We start from the raw sequence: 15,211 nt of genomic DNA, 5'->3' as shown, positions 1-15,211 counted from the left end.
GGTCTAGAGTCCTAGTTTGAGTAGGAATCCTTATAGGACTAGGAAACCTAGTTGAATTAGGAGTCTTCATCTTTCTACGTTTTGGTCGCATTGGCGATATCTTGAGAGTCATGTTTGCATTAGGAATCCTTATTAGACTAGGAAACGTACCATTTTGGAAAGTCCTACTTGAAGTCAAACTCTTATTACGAAACTTTCCTAAATGAACTTTCATGTTCTAGTAACTTACTTATTCTAGTAAGTTTCCTTTTTGCAAATTAGAAACTTTCCTAATCTAGTTGAGCTCATCTATTACATATGTCTTTTTAAGACAACTAATGTCTAGATTATGACATGATCTTCGAAATACATTATCTCTTACTATTGATTTTCTTTTCTTATTTTCAGATTGAAGAGATAATTCAAAGAGATAAAGAAGGAGTTCAAATCCGAGTTACACAAGAGAAAGGAGAGGCCATGCCGTGCATATACAATCAGCTGAAGATAAAACTCACGGCTTGAGGAAAACAAGGAGGTTGTGTGCAACAAGGAAGCTTTCATGCCGTCCATATTCATTAAGGAGAAGAAGTCTAATTCGTGTGAAGCTTTAAGAGAATAACTAGGAGATGCCGTGCCTTATCAATTCAGCAAAGAAAAAGGAGTCCAGCCATGTGTAACCCTAGAGAAACAAGGGGATAAGAGCTGAATTAATCCAAGGAAAAAGGAGAGCCATTCGATCCCATGATGGCAGCAACATCACAGCCGTGCATACATGGATCAGCCCACCAAAACCCTAGCAGCCTCCTCTCCTCCTTCCTCTATATATAGCTCGGCCTCCCTTCATATTTGGCATCTCCATTCTCTCACAAAGCTAGCCGAATTGCTGCCTAAATCCATCCAGAAAATTCAAGCAAAAAAAAACCTCCATCCATCACCACCAAGCAGTGCTCCCCCTCTTGCCTCTCCAAATCCGAATTCATCTTGCTCCATCCTTCAAGGTTTCTAATGTGTGATTCATCCATGGCTTGTAATTTTTATTTATGTTTTCTGCAATTTTCGATTTCATTGTATGAATTCTTGGATGTGATTTTCGATTTTATATATGAAGAACATAAATTCAGACTTCTTTGGTTTTATGTTTTGATTGTATGAACTCATGAGATTTGTATGTTTGCTGTGTATAATGACTTAGGGCAGTAGGGTTTCGAAATTAATTTAGGTTTTATTTCAATTAATTCATTGAATTTGTGCATCTAAATCAATGCTTGAGGAAGTCAAGGCCATGGTTCTCCTAGGGTTGCGATTTCATTCACCAAAGTGTTCATTGATTGAATATGCGCTTCGTGTTTCAATTATGGATACTTATATAGGGCTGTGATAGTTCTAGGAATTTGCATGTTTAAACATGATGAGTGACGCCATGCGTGTTTATATGTCTCCAATTCGACTTAATGTGTTTATGTGCTTCTTTGTGTTTAACTAATACGCTTCGTGAAGTTAGACTCTTTTTAGCATATGTTTAGGATTGAACGCTTCGTTGATTCTAAATAATTAAGAAGTCTTAACGATTAGATGAACCGCTTCGGACTCTAATTAGAATTGGAATTGAAATGGACTTAGATATAATCGAAATAAGTCGCTGCCTATATGTTGTTCTATGCGTGTCATACATGTTTCTTGAGTAGAATTCGTGTTTTGCTTATGTGATGAGTGGTTGATCAATTGTATATAATTAATTTAGGATTTATTTTAAGTTGTAGTTTTAGAATCCAAATCAAATCCCCCAATAACATGATAAGTGTTGAGACCCTTTTGATTCCCCGGACTGAACGATCCCTGCTTATTCTATACTAACGATGATGTTTTACAGGATATTTTATAGACGTTCTAACAAAACGCTCTATCACTGACATTGTATTTCAATTTTTCTGATCCAATTTCACATAAATTTATTTTTCTTCTCTCTGATTTTCATGTGCAGCAATTAATAAGATCCGTGAAATCCATGGACCAAGCACAAAGGTGCATGTAGTTGCACACTGTGTTGGAGGCTCAGCAATACACATAGCAATCATGGGAGGTCATGTCTCTGCAACTCATATAGCTTCTCTATCATGCACCAACTCGTCAATGTTCTTCAAGCTCAATGCTATGTCCACATTCAAAATGTGGCTTCCTCTGATACCGGTTAGATCTTTCTCCTTTTCTCTATCACAGACTCACAGTAAGGAACTTAGGATCTCTGTTACATTGGAAGAATAAAAATTTAGCAGAAAAGTTTTTTTTTTTGTTTTAGAAGAAGAAGAAGGGGGTTTCTATTTACACCTCTTAAATTGTTGTTATACCTCCACAACTTTTCTATTTTGATTTGACTTTCTCAACTATTAGAAAAGACAAATAAGAACAAAGGATGTAATTAAAATAAAAAGAGAAGAAATTTCTTTTTCTATTCGAGTACGATGACCTCTCGTCTTCTTGTCTTCTTTCTTCGACCTCATACATAAAATAGCTGCATAATTGCAGCTCCCATATACCAATAAGCCACCATTCTTGTTACCTAAGAAACTTGACAACAAGGTAAGTTGTTGCTGTAGCTTATCTACAAGATTACAACCATCAAGCCACTATCTTTGACCATAAAAATGGTTTTACCGCCAGTCTTTGCAAACTAAGATACTGCCCAAAGTAGACCTGAAAAACAATTTTACAATGCTACAGTATTATCATATGTAATAGATGGAATAAATAGGGTGCAAAAACAATCAATTAGAGGGAACCCAGCCAATGCAAATGATTAAAAAAACTAGAGTTGTCAGGGTTCAACATCCAAAACCCAAAAAATCATAAATCCGATAAAAATGAAAAATCAACACTTTTTTATCCTTAATTATATAATTTCATTTTCAAATAATATGTGGTGAAAAATGTGTTAATGTATTTTCACATGCGTTTTTATTAACAAAACTTATTTGAGTTATTAATAGTATAGATAAATCTAAAAAGGTGAAATCTCCCAAAAAAGAAATCACATGTACTATTTACTTTCAAATACCTTGTCCAAGACGGATGCAAAGTCTAAACTTAGAATTGAGTTCATGGAACAACCTCAAACTCCTCCATAAGATTGTTAATCAAGACTCTTATGCAATCCTCAAAATGTAATACGTTTATAACATTACCAATTAACTGTAATCAAGTTAGTTTAGTAGTTTAACCGATAACGTTGAGGTCTTATTTAACATACATAAATGTGTTTGAGTTATACAATACTAGCATCGCCCATACACAAACATGTGTGGAAAACCTGTTTTTTGAAAAATTAACTGTAAAATATAGTTATTGTAGAAAGAAGTTAGATATGCAAGATAATTTCCTGATCAATTTCTTTTTAAATTTTTAATTATTTATTAATTTGACTTTCACGACTATATTTTTCATATATGAAAATTTATTTTTATTTAACCTAATATTTAGGACTATTAATGTATTTTCAAAGTGCTCTCCGTTGAAAAACTTGTTTCGGATATAATAGTAGAGAAGTTTTAAATACACACCTATAAACTCTTGATACACACCCTTATCATTCAATAATTCAAATAACATTTTGCATGTATGTTGAATGACCAAAATAGGTACATGTAATAGTTCAGAAAATTTAAAACAAATTAAATTATCAAAACTAAGAATTTATTTTTAGAAACAATTAAAATAAGAAAATTTACAGGAAAATTTAAATTAATATATATTTTGATGGAAAATTAAGTGGGAGATTCAAACAATCAATTCATTTCTTAATTTTCACCGAAAAAGATCATTTCTATTTTTAGAGTCCCAAACAAGGTAATTTATGAAAAATAATTATGATTTTTCATCATTCATTAAAAATTTCATCTTCATATATTCTTAACAAAGAAATGTCCATCTTCTTCAAACAATCAATTCATCCCTTTCTCTTATATATATATATATATATATATATTCTTCATATTGTTTATCATTTTTATGGTTAAAGAATTTGAAAAAAAAACAATTGCAATCTATAATGATTCGTAAGAACAAATAAGAATCAATATGAACATATATACGATGCTAATATATATATATATATATATCAATATACTAATTACTGTAAAAAGTAGCTTGTATATTTAATAATGACATATTTTGTGATTTTTTTAATTCAAGGGTATTTTAGGTTTTTATGTGGTGTATTTAGTAAAAATATTGGAATGAGAATTGAAATAGGTTGTGTATTAAATATGTGTTTGTATTTAAGAGATTTTAAATGTGTATTTATAATCTGTCATGATAATATTATTAATAACAAGCTTAGAATAGTTAGAAATGGTTGTTTTTATAGACGCCCACCCACCAAAAAGCCTCTTATCAGCGTTTCGGTTGACAGCCTTGGTTACAAAAATGGCTGCTCTTCCTCTCCCTCCTAAACCCTCAGACCCACATTTCATGACAGCCCTCGACGCCTCTCTCTGTCAATACCCAATTGTTAGTATATATCACAGAGCTATATAGTCAATTGGGTACGGAGAGATTGAGGTTCTTAATCAGGGCTCCTGCCGATAAGAACAATATCATGAGAAGCCAATTGCAGACCCTTCAGACATCGCTGGATGTAAACAAGTTAGTCATACACCCCAGTTATGATTATGTACTTTTTCTTCTGTATGCACATTTGTTATTCTTTTAGTTAATCAAAATCGAATAAAGTTCATTCTGGACTCTGAATGGAGTATGGTTTCACTTTCAGAGATGAGAATACAGACAATTCCCTTTGTTGATACAGAACCAGCCAAATGCTCTTGTTTTAGCTATCTTAGTATCTGGAATAGTCAATGCACATAATAAGATAAACTGGGATTGGCCATAGATGCTTTTCCACATGATAGACAACAACTACAAGAACAATATTAACCTTGCCTATCTTGCTGTTAATCTATACTTTACATTTTCTGTTCTTAGATCTTCGATGATGATTTTGAAGCGACTCTGGTTATAAATTCTAGGAGCATAGTTCAATGTTATGGTTGTAAAATTTGTCTTAACTCTTAAGTAGAATCATTGGTGGATTCAAGCTAAACAATGCAGCCATTTTATATTCAGCCCTATAATAGAACATCACACAACTGACACAAGGATACAAAAGAAAATATCCTGTATGTTTTGATTTGGCAGTATGCCCAGCTATTAAGATATCTTGAATCTCAAACTGAAATTCTTCAATTTTATATTCATATGCCCTTCATTTCGTCCTTGTACGGTTTGGACTATAAATGAGAAATTAGCTGAGCATGGTTTATCTGGGGTTTCAAAGAAAATGGAGAAACAAGCAGCTGTAGAAGGATGTTTCGGTGATGGACTAGAAAATGATTATGATGCTGTTGTTGTGGGGTCTGGATATGGTGGTTCTGTTGCTGCTTGCCGCTTGTCTTTGGCAGGCGTAAGAGTATGTCTGATTGAGAAGGGCCGGAAATGGGAGTCTCAGGATTTTCCAACTGATGTCTCCAAAATGTTGTCGGCTTTTAGAATGGAGAACCAGAACTTAGGCTTTAGCTTTGGACCAAAAGATGCTTTATTCCAGGTTTTCTCATTTCTCTCTTACTTATCAGGTTGTTGTCTCCTTCTATACAAAGACTGCAGTCGAAACTGTTGAGCAGTATCCGCCACCATATTTTACTTTCTTGCTTGTATTACTTTAAACTAATTAAGGGACATTCCTTTTACATTATGTGATTCTTATGTTGATATCAACAGAACTTTCTTACTGTGTATATATACCAGTAGTTGTACAAAAAACATATGACATTTTCACCAAATCTATATGCAATTGTGTGTTTGGATTAGGGAGTTTTCAGGCCCCGCCATCCCATGAACAACTCAAGTTCAGGATAAGGAATAATCTTTTGACCGTACAATTTGAGATAATTTTTTGTGGTCAAATTGTATGACCTTTGGTTAGGTCACCTGGAATCAGTCAACTGGAGTTGAAACCTGACCTACACAAGTGTAGATTTAAACCAAGCTATATGTCGAAAGCTGATGTGCATCATTGATTATAATGCATGTAGGTATACGAGCAAAATGATTCTCTAGCAGCTGTTTCTTGTGGGCTTGGTGGAGGCTCATTAGTTAATGCAGGAGTTATGATACCAACACCAGTCCGGGCTAGACGGCATCCACGATGGCCAAAGGAATGGGAAAGGAATTGGGACAATTGTGAAGCTTCTGCAGCTGCCATGCTGAAAATACAAAGTGTGCCTGTCAAGTTTCCTTCTGCGAAAATCTTAGGAGATGTTGCATATGGGGAGCTTGGAGAAACTCTTGAAACGTCAGTGAAGCTGAGTGTGAATTTTGATATTGAAGAACCAATAACCAAGGGTATAAAGCCTCCACAGTTGAGTAGCTGCTTAGCATGTGGGAACTGTCTCTCTGGATGTCCTTATAATGCCAAAACTTCTACAGACAAAAACTATATACTTTCAGCAATCCAGGTATATCTTATTGTTATGTTATCTAATATATTAATGGTTTAAACCAAACTTTGTTTTCTTCACAAGTCACTAAATTTTTTTTCTCTTGAGAATGTTCCAGAGATTAGATTTTCGGATATCAAATTTCTTTTGAGACTCATAAGGCCCATGTAAATACTGAACATGACTAACTGTAATTGTTCAGAGTTGAAACATCTGTTTGTCAATTGTGTATAATCGTGTAGCAATTATTTAAAAGCCTGATGAAATAGCTTTCAGATTTCTGCATTTTGTATGAAATACGGTTTTCATAAGTTTCACTTCATCTTAAATTCTGATCTAAAATTTGTACTTCTTCTGAAACAGGGAGGATGCATTGTTAAAACAGAATGTCAAGTGAAGTATATAGTGAGGAATATGTATGTAAATTCCCCATGTGAAAGAAATATTGGCAAAATAAATAGAAGATGGCGTGTTTACTTTGATGAGATTGACTATATAACTTCTGATTTTGTAATCCTATCAGGTAATAAAACAGAAGAAGCAGATACCTTCTGATAATTTTGATTTGATATATTCTACTAAATCTAGACTTGGTTTTCTCAGCTGGAGTTTTTGGCACAACTGAGATACTCTTCCAATCCCAGATGAGAGGACTGAAACTTTCAGAAGCACTTGGATCTGGTTTCAGCTGTAATGGGAATACCGTGGCTTGTCTTGCTGGAAGTCCGGCACCATTAGGTGCTTATGGATTAGACAGAAAGCAATTGTCTGAGACTCCTTTTGAGGAAAGGCCAGGGCCATCAATCTCTTCGTCTTACACCTCTTCACTGGGATTTACAATCCAGGTGTGTAGACTTATATATTACACTTGATTGAATTTAATTATACATTCATGTTAGGTGTCATATCATGCATTTATCTGTCAAAATCCAGAATGTGTATAAGTGTATCCATTGCTTTAAAGTTGATTGTTGTTTATTAGGTTTCAGTTTGAATTTGTATTAAATATCAGTAAGTGAAGTATTAAGGAACTACTAACATGGGTTCTGCTCAACATGAGGGATATTTTTCAGGAGTTTGGATTACCCCCATGCATTACATACATGTTATAATGATTATGTAACTATAAAATTTAGGACAATAGAGTAGTCCTAACTCGTATGTAATTTCTGTTGTCACAGAGTGCTGTACTTCCGACAGCTTATCCATACCTACTGTTCAAAGGGATTACGACGTATGGATGGCCTACTGGATACTGGTTCTTTCATGGAGTTATAGACAAAATAAAACATATGATATGTTTCAAAGCATGCCAAGCAATGGTCCTTATAGCACTGGGACATGATGAGGGTGATGGTAAGATCACATTAGATAAGGGAACAAACAAATTCTGCTTCACTCCACCTCATGATCCCCTGCTCCCACAGAAAATTAGAGCTTTTCAGAAGCTGACTAAAAAATTAGGAGGAATTCTCTTCATGGCGAAATACCGAAGTGCGTCAGTTCATCATTTAGGAGGGTGCATCGCATCATCAGATCCTTCACATGGTGTTTGCAACCCTGACGGGCAGGTTTTTGACCCAAAGTCACCTGTCACAGTGCACCCCGGCCTGTATGTCTGTGATGCTTCTTTGATTCCATGTTCTGTTGGCATAAACCCATCTCTTACTATTGCTACTGTTGCTGAACATGTAAGTAGGAACCTTGTGCAGGATATTCTCATGTACAAGAGCAGAGAAGGCCATGAATCTGTTCTTAAAGTTCCTAATAAAGATACAAAATCCTTCATTGATAGGAAGGCTATTAATTGCGGGAGATCATTGGTCACCATTAAAGAAACCATGAGAGGTTATATTGGTGGTATGCCATGCACAGCTTATCTCATAATGAAGATGAACTCTCAGGACCAGACGGGCTCTGCTAAATGGAAGTTGGGCACCGGAGAATCTCATCCTCTTTTAAAGGGGAAAGTTGGAGGGTGTGTAGAAATGAAAGCTTTTGAGAAGGATAAGTTACATGTCCTTGATGGGAATGTAAACTTGTGTGCAGTAGATGACAGAACTCCTTACACACAGTATATGCATTACCACCTTCTTCTTGCAGCTTCTACTGGTGCAAGGTATATAAATTTTTATATGATCTTCCTTTTTTTCCTTTTACCAGTATTGAAGATCAATTAATGTTGATGCAGATATATTCTTGAGGGAAGAAAGATAATGAACCCTTATCTCTTTCCTGTATTTGCTTGGAGGGAAATGACAACACTGCATGTGAAATTTGCGGAAGTTTCTGAGAAAATCTCAAAGGATGAGAAGATGATTTTAAAAGGGGAGCTTAGTGTTTCCATGATCGAGCTTCTTAAGAGTACTATAAGCCTTGAAGGTAACAATAGAGGAAGGTTCATACGCCTCTTATTAGGGTCCCTCTTAAGAACCTATTTCTTGCAGATACCTCGAGGGAACCACAAGGATTTGAATCTGTCAGTTTATCACATGAAGTCTTATCCAAGCTGCACTTTTCATGAAATAAAAACTGGTAAGAAATTTGAGTTCTTTTGTTATAAGCCTGCAAACTCAATCTACATTTAACATGTCTGTTTTGAATGTGATAGTGTCTGATATCTTTCAAATCTTTCAGAAACATGTTAAGTTCCTGAGAAATGATTGAAAAAGCAATAATTCAGTGTGTTTTTTTTTCATTGGGTTTAGGGTACATGAGCTAAAAGATCGTCATACTAAACTTGTCCGGATGATTTGATTTCAAACGTTAATGGCATTCTAATGGAGCTCAATTCATTCTTTCTGCTACATGAATTTGTATTTTTGTATCTCCTGATTCCTCATATATTATGCAGAAGATGGATTCATTATTAGTTGCATGCAATGGAAACCCCACCATGTTTTGTCAAAACTCAAACAAGATGAACAACAAAATCCAGTTCTGCTTCTTAATGGATATTCTACTGAGAGTTACTGGCTGCCGACAGAACCCAATGACTTAGTAAGATCTTTACTCGAAGAAGGGCATGATACATGGCTTCTACAACCACGATTGCATCCTTTAAATCCTTCAAACAACTTTTCCATTGAAGATGTTGCACGATATGATATCCCTGCTGGTAAAACATTAAACCTCTACTCTTAATTAGCTGATACTGGTCCTAGTTTTCCTTCAATAAGAATTTCCCCTCTTCACTCTACCTTTGCAGCAATAAATAAGATCCTTGAACTTCATGGACCAACTGCAAAGGTGCATGTAGTAGCACATTGTGTTGGAGGGTTAGCCATACACATGGCTGTCATGGGAGGTCATGTATCTGCAACCCATGTAGCTTCTCTGTCTTGCACTAACTCTTCAATGTTCTTCAACCTTAATGCTTTCTCCAGAGTTAAAATGTGGCTTCCTCTGATCCCAGTGAGCTCTCCTTTTATCTCTCAGTTTAATATTTCGATGATATCTTAAGAGTAAACAAAGTGAGCAGGAAATTGATTATTAGAAAGAGGAAGAATAATAAAGGAAACAAACATACTGTTTTAAGGAATAGGCAGGATCCTTGTTTAACAAGTGGAGGCAAAAATAAGGAAATTTTACACTCATATGATGGGACTCACACTCAGTAGAGGAATTTATATATTTTCTTTAAGATATTCTAGAAACGAAAACAAACTTCCTTATGCTTAGAAGTCAGAACTATTCTAGATACAAATTTGTCTCTATGATAATGCACACATTGAATCATTGACTGTTAAGCCTCAATTATTATTCGGGGTCTATCATATGTTTCCAGTTTTATCAGAGATTCAGATTGCATCTTTCCTGCTTGGGAATTAAAAAGTTGATTCTGATGCAGATAACAATGTTCATACTTGGAGCAGACAAAATAGTTCCTCTTTTGGATGCATCAAAGCTCAGTTTGCGGCACCACCTCCTGAGACTTATAGCTCGCTTCATACCCCGGTATGAGAGGTGCACCTGCACTGAATGTGAAGTTTTCTCTGGCATGTTCGGAAACACCTTCTGGCATGAAAATATTACCCCCACCATGCATCAGTGGTTGAACAAGCAAAGCTCAACAAGGCTCCCCATGTCGGCATTTCCCCACCTCAGGAAAATATGCAACTCTGGTTTTATTGTCGACAGCAATGGTTGCAACTCATACCTGATCCATCCAGAAAGAATGGCACTCCCAACCCTATATATATCGGGTGGACGATCTCTCCTTGTGACTCCTCAAACTTCTTTCCTAGCTCATAAATATATGAAGCTGCACCAGCCTGGCTTTAGACATGAAAGGGTGGTTGTAGAGGGGTTCGGGCATTCAGATCTATTGATCGGAGAAGAGTCTCTTAAGAAGGTGTTTCCTCACATTTTATCACATATTAGATTAGCAGAAGAAGGAAATATTCATACCAAGAGAAACAGGTGCAGTAAAGAATCATTGGATTGGGAAGCTGATCAACACTATGAAGGCAGCTTTGGAGAATGGGGAACTTGGTTTTCTCCTTTTGTCATTGTTTCATTGTTTCTAATGATGATTTCTTTGCTACTGATATTGGTTTTATGATTTGGTCGCAAACAGTACAAAGTGTCCCTTGGTGGGTAATGTACGAATCTCAATTTCTGAATAAATGTCAATTCTAGTGGTCATTGTAAATCACTGGAAACGAAGTGTGATATGGTTGTTGTCAATCAGATTGTTGTTACCAAAGCATGTGAGTTGTGGCAAGTATGCGTTTACACAATGGAATCGTTAGTTCACCTCACATTGTTCGTAACGTGAGAACTTCTTGGACATAATACCAATGTTAAACAAGGTTGAAGTTCTATCAAGTACTAAAAAAAAGAATAATACGTGATTACGTGTAACATTGTTTGATTTGTTTCAACATTGTCTAGACTCTTGAACGTTTTGTGTTTGTTACTATAATTTCTTCATTTCCACTTTTGAGTGTGTGATCGGCCACGGAAATATTATCGTCTTCAATCATATGATAGTTACTTAGAGCCTTGAAGTAATAGTGAATACAATCTTTTGTCACGAATAACGAATCCAACAGTTAAAAAGTGTTCCATACACGGCGTATAAATCCACGATATAATGTAGATAATTAAGATATTTTGACTTATAAATTAACTCGTGTCTTGGAAGAATTTTGTCCGGCAGCATCACATACTACTACACCTCTAAAATCAAACTGGCCGGGTCAGGTCAGTTCTTGGGGGGTTTGTTTCATTTTTGTTGATTACAACTATCGGAAATACCGGACACAAGTAAATAACCGCACGGTGTACTTGCTTGCTTGCGTGGGAGACAAATAACCGTCTAACATTTTAACGGCCTCACCAAACTCAGAGTGAGTGAGACGTGGCATTTAACCTCATCTTCCCCCAAAAGATGCTTCAACCGTCTCTCCCAGATTCCTCTCTTCACTTCCCTCGCCCACCCAACAAACTCTCCTTCTCTTCTCTAATGCTGACCAGACCATAGAAGCTCCCTCCATGGCGATGGCTGCTGCTCTCTCTCTCCCCTCCCCTCCTCCTTCTCTATCCCTTATCCCTCGCACCTCATCCTCCTCCCATGGCAGCAGACGCCACCTCTCTCTGTTCAAATTCCCCTCCTCCCCCTGCTCCTCTTCCCACCACCGAGTCTCCTGTTCTTCTTCTTCTTCCGAAAAGTCTTCCCCCGGCGGCGATAACGTTCCCAGGTGCAGTGAATTTTCTTCAGTTATATATGTTTCTTGAGAATTGATACTACGATGGCTCAGCTTCAAAATGATAGGAGTTTGGACTGTAATTTGTTGTTTTGGTACGGTCAGCTCTTTCTGTATCATAGAGGGACCGGAGACGGTGCAGGACTTTGTTCAGATGCAGCTGCAGGAGATTCAGGACAATATCAGGAGTCGAAGGAACAAGATTTTCCTGCTCATGGAAGAGGTCTGCTTAATTATCACTTTCATTGAAGCAAAGGGAAGGATTTTATTTATTTATTTATGTGTTTTATTAGAGATGAGATTTGGTTTGTGTACAGCTGAGGAGATTGCGGGTGCAGCACCGGATTAAGATGGCCAAGGATTTCAATGAGAATAGTGAGGAAGATTCCAACGAGATGCCTGACATTCCTTCCTCTATTCCTTTTCTCCCTTATGTGGTGAGTTTAATGATTCCATTTAGAACTTGAACTGTGTATTAATATTAGCATATTAGCTTGGGAAATACTCGGCTATTCAGGAACTGATAGTAAATGTAATCGTAAAGCACAACAATTAAATGTGTACCATGGAGAGGTTAATTGACAGGATGGTTAGCAGTTTATTGCTGAAGTATTTGCTTGTTGCAACTTGCAACCATTACAAAATTAATCCAATTCGGAGTTAATTGGCCTGCTAAAACAAGTGTTACAATGATCAGATGTCCTGGTGTTTGCTTATTCATTACTGGGGATGATTTTATGTTTGTTCTGCATATAGTGAAACAGAATACATTTGAGTTTTGAGGTTCTGCAAGCATTTAGCATTTTGTTTCGGCTAACATTGTGCAATTTTTCGTTGGGATGTAGACACCAAAGACGCTGAAGCAACTTTACCTCACTAGTGCAGCATTCATATCAGGGATAATTGTATTTGGAGGCCTTATTGCACCAACAGTTAGTCTCCAACTATGCTTCTTTTCTGCTGCTCGTCAATTTAGGCACTGTTTGGATGTATTACTTCATGTGCAAATATAGCAAATGAAACAATTACAGACGTGAACCACACACGATGTTTATCACGCTATTGCTGTTACTTAATTTACAATTATAATTGATGACCATCAAGATAAGTAAATGATGGGTCTCCTTTCTGATATTAGGGACCGTAATTTTGAGGTTGACAAAAAAATGAAATGATCTTTGCTGTGATATATGTTTAAGTGTCAACATTTTGTCTGTGGCAGCTGGAACTTAAATTAGGCATAGGAGGTACCTCATATGAAGATTTCATTCGCAACATGCATTTGCCCATGCAATTAAGGTATCCACAAAACATGCTTATCCCCTATTACAACCAGGATTTTTATCCCTATGAGGTACAGATTTTATGATATTGTGCTCTGAAACTAGTTTGATTTTGTATCCAGTCAGGTTGATCCCATTGTGGCATCCTTTTCGGGTGGAGCAGTGGGTGTCATTTCAGCATTGATGTTGATTGAAGCTAACAATGTTGAGCAACAAGAGAAGAAACGGTGCAAGTATTGCCATGGAACAGGTATGTTCTGATCTGTTGATAATACAAGTGTGCACTTATGGCAATAACTTTTTAAAAGGAAAAATGTAAGGCCTTAAATTCTGGTTTTTATGTTTACACCAAGTCTCTACCCCCTTGATAAATTCCCAAAAGTCTTTTCCAGCTTATAATATTCTTCTTGTTCTTCTTTTCTTTCTTTGGTGATATATGCCACTCTTTTGTTCTCTCTTTCATTTGAAGTTAAAAACTGTATCTAATCATGCATGAGCAGGGTACTTGGCCTGTGCTAGATGTTCTGCAAGTGGTGTATGCTTAAGCATCAGTCCGATATCAGTATCGAATGCATCTGACCGCCCCATGCGAGTGCCCACAACTGAGAGGTGTCTAAATTGCTCCGGTGCAGGAAAGGTATGGATTGTGTTACAATTCTGTTAATTGGCATGTTAAGGCTAATAAATCTGCACTTCTGCAGTGCATCATGATATCCTTCCCAATAGTACTGTTGAGCAAGTATTCATATTAGTTAATTTTTTGCCAATCTTGACTATACACTCCATGTTCATTTTAGGTGATGTGCCCAACATGTCTGTGCACTGGGATGATGATGGCAAGTGAGCATGACCCACGGATAGATCCATTTGACTAAGGAAAACCACTTGAACAACTTTAGCAGCAGTGTTTCATCTCCTTGTTAATGTAGTTTTTCGTTCCCTTGTCAATGAACATTGGGAATATTATTCCCACTCCAACCCCTCTAGAAAACCAAAGAACAGCAATTATAGAAAGTAAAAAGATTAAATGATTGGAAGGAGCTGTGTTAATCATGAGTTGGGTGTTTACAAGGCTGCCGTCTGTGCCAAGGTTCAAAGCTCAAAGCCTCAAACTGTTTAGACGACCTTGCAAGGCCTAAGAGCTGTGGAGAGCTGTTAATACAGCAGGCGTTTAGTTGGCTTCTTTCTTTCTTGAAAAATTATTGAAAGAAAATTACGCCATTGTCTCCATTCTGATTGCTGTTGTTACTACTTAACATCATTATTATCAACTTCGGATCGCCTGTGATCTGTTTGGTGACTTAGATCACTCTGGATTTCGATCTTGTTCTGCAAAATGCAAAGTTAGATAACTTGGTTGCTTTGCTCGACAGAAATTGATAAAGACATAACAAATAAATCATACCAAATGCACGTGGCATGGATTTCTCACTATCACCAAAGCCATTTGGTAAGAGTAGGCAGCATAATTGTTAGAGCATCTCCAACCGCTCTTTTAAAATTCAAATAATCTCTATTTTAGAGGAAAATGTCAATTTTTAGCTTCTAACAGTTTTTTAAAACCGTCCTCTATAATAGAGAAACTGGGAAAATAGAGAAACAAAATCTCTAAATTTGTAGAATTTTCAAAATCTCTATCATTTTCAAACCAATCTCTAAACATTATTTCTTACTAAAAAAATCTACTCTCCACCTTAAAACTTAACAAAACAAAAAAAAGAATGAATTATTTATCATTCCTCATCTGGTC

The 15,211-nt window shown here is 36.4% G+C and overlaps 2 protein-coding genes across 4 annotated transcripts; both read left to right on the top strand.

Moving 5' to 3' along the window:
- Positions 1 to 4,399: 4,399 nt before the first annotated feature.
- On the top strand, positions 4,400 to 11,121 carry LOC126798942 (uncharacterized). Of its 3 annotated transcripts, none has more exons than XM_050526037.1 (9): positions 4,400 to 4,617; positions 6,063 to 6,485; positions 6,831 to 6,990; positions 7,071 to 7,312; positions 7,649 to 8,586; positions 8,659 to 9,002; positions 9,322 to 9,585; positions 9,676 to 9,881; positions 10,318 to 11,121. In XM_050526037.1, the coding sequence occupies exons 2-9, from the start codon at positions 6,138 to 6,140 to the stop codon at positions 11,029 to 11,031; spliced, it is 3,216 nt and encodes a 1,071-aa protein (XP_050381994.1). In that variant the 5' UTR covers positions 4,400 to 4,617; positions 6,063 to 6,137; the 3' UTR covers positions 11,032 to 11,121. The 3 variants fall into 3 exon arrangements, with proteins under 3 accessions (XP_050381994.1, XP_050381993.1, XP_050381995.1); XM_050526036.1 differs by lacking the exon at positions 4,400 to 4,617 and adding an exon at positions 5,156 to 5,575; XM_050526038.1 differs by lacking the exons at positions 4,400 to 4,617; positions 9,676 to 9,881; positions 10,318 to 11,121 and adding an exon at positions 5,156 to 5,575 and having other exon boundaries at positions 8,659 to 8,849; positions 8,915 to 9,002; positions 9,322 to 9,454.
- Positions 11,122 to 11,865: 744 nt separating this feature from the next.
- Positions 11,866 to 14,727, top strand: LOC126799458 (protein ORANGE-LIKE, chloroplastic). The gene is made up of 8 exons (XM_050526663.1): positions 11,866 to 12,172; positions 12,284 to 12,401; positions 12,496 to 12,615; positions 13,024 to 13,110; positions 13,401 to 13,477; positions 13,584 to 13,711; positions 13,962 to 14,098; positions 14,259 to 14,727. Exons 1-8 carry the CDS (start codon positions 11,967 to 11,969, stop codon positions 14,334 to 14,336), a joined length of 951 nt encoding a protein of 316 aa, XP_050382620.1. The 5' UTR covers positions 11,866 to 11,966; the 3' UTR covers positions 14,337 to 14,727.
- Positions 14,728 to 15,211: the final 484 nt, after the last annotated feature.

The sequence above is a fragment of the Argentina anserina genome, chromosome 6, assembly GCF_933775445.1.
Source record: "Argentina anserina chromosome 6, drPotAnse1.1, whole genome shotgun sequence".
Lineage (NCBI taxonomy): Eukaryota > Viridiplantae > Streptophyta > Magnoliopsida > Rosales > Rosaceae > Argentina > Argentina anserina.
This window is presented reverse-complemented; position numbering and strand designations above follow the sequence as displayed.

Bases quoted from the DNA above. Each gene is read 5' to 3' on its own strand.
- LOC126798942 (XM_050526036.1), top strand. From the start codon at position 5,312: ATGGAGAAACAAGCAGCTGTAGAAGGATGTTTCGGTGATGGACTAGAA. The intron at 5,576-6,062 runs GTTTTCTCATTT...TAATGCATGTAG, and splicing joins CAAAAGATGCTTTATTCCAG to GTATACGAGCAAAATGATTC. The intron at 9,882-10,317 runs GTGAGCTCTCCT...ATTCTGATGCAG, and splicing joins TGTGGCTTCCTCTGATCCCA to ATAACAATGTTCATACTTGG.
- LOC126799458 (XM_050526663.1), top strand. From the start codon at position 11,967: ATGGCGATGGCTGCTGCTCTCTCTCTCCCCTCCCCTCCTCCTTCTCTA. The intron at 12,173-12,283 runs GTGCAGTGAATT...TGGTACGGTCAG, and splicing joins GGCGGCGATAACGTTCCCAG to CTCTTTCTGTATCATAGAGG. The intron at 14,099-14,258 runs GTATGGATTGTG...TGTTCATTTTAG, and splicing joins ATTGCTCCGGTGCAGGAAAG to GTGATGTGCCCAACATGTCT.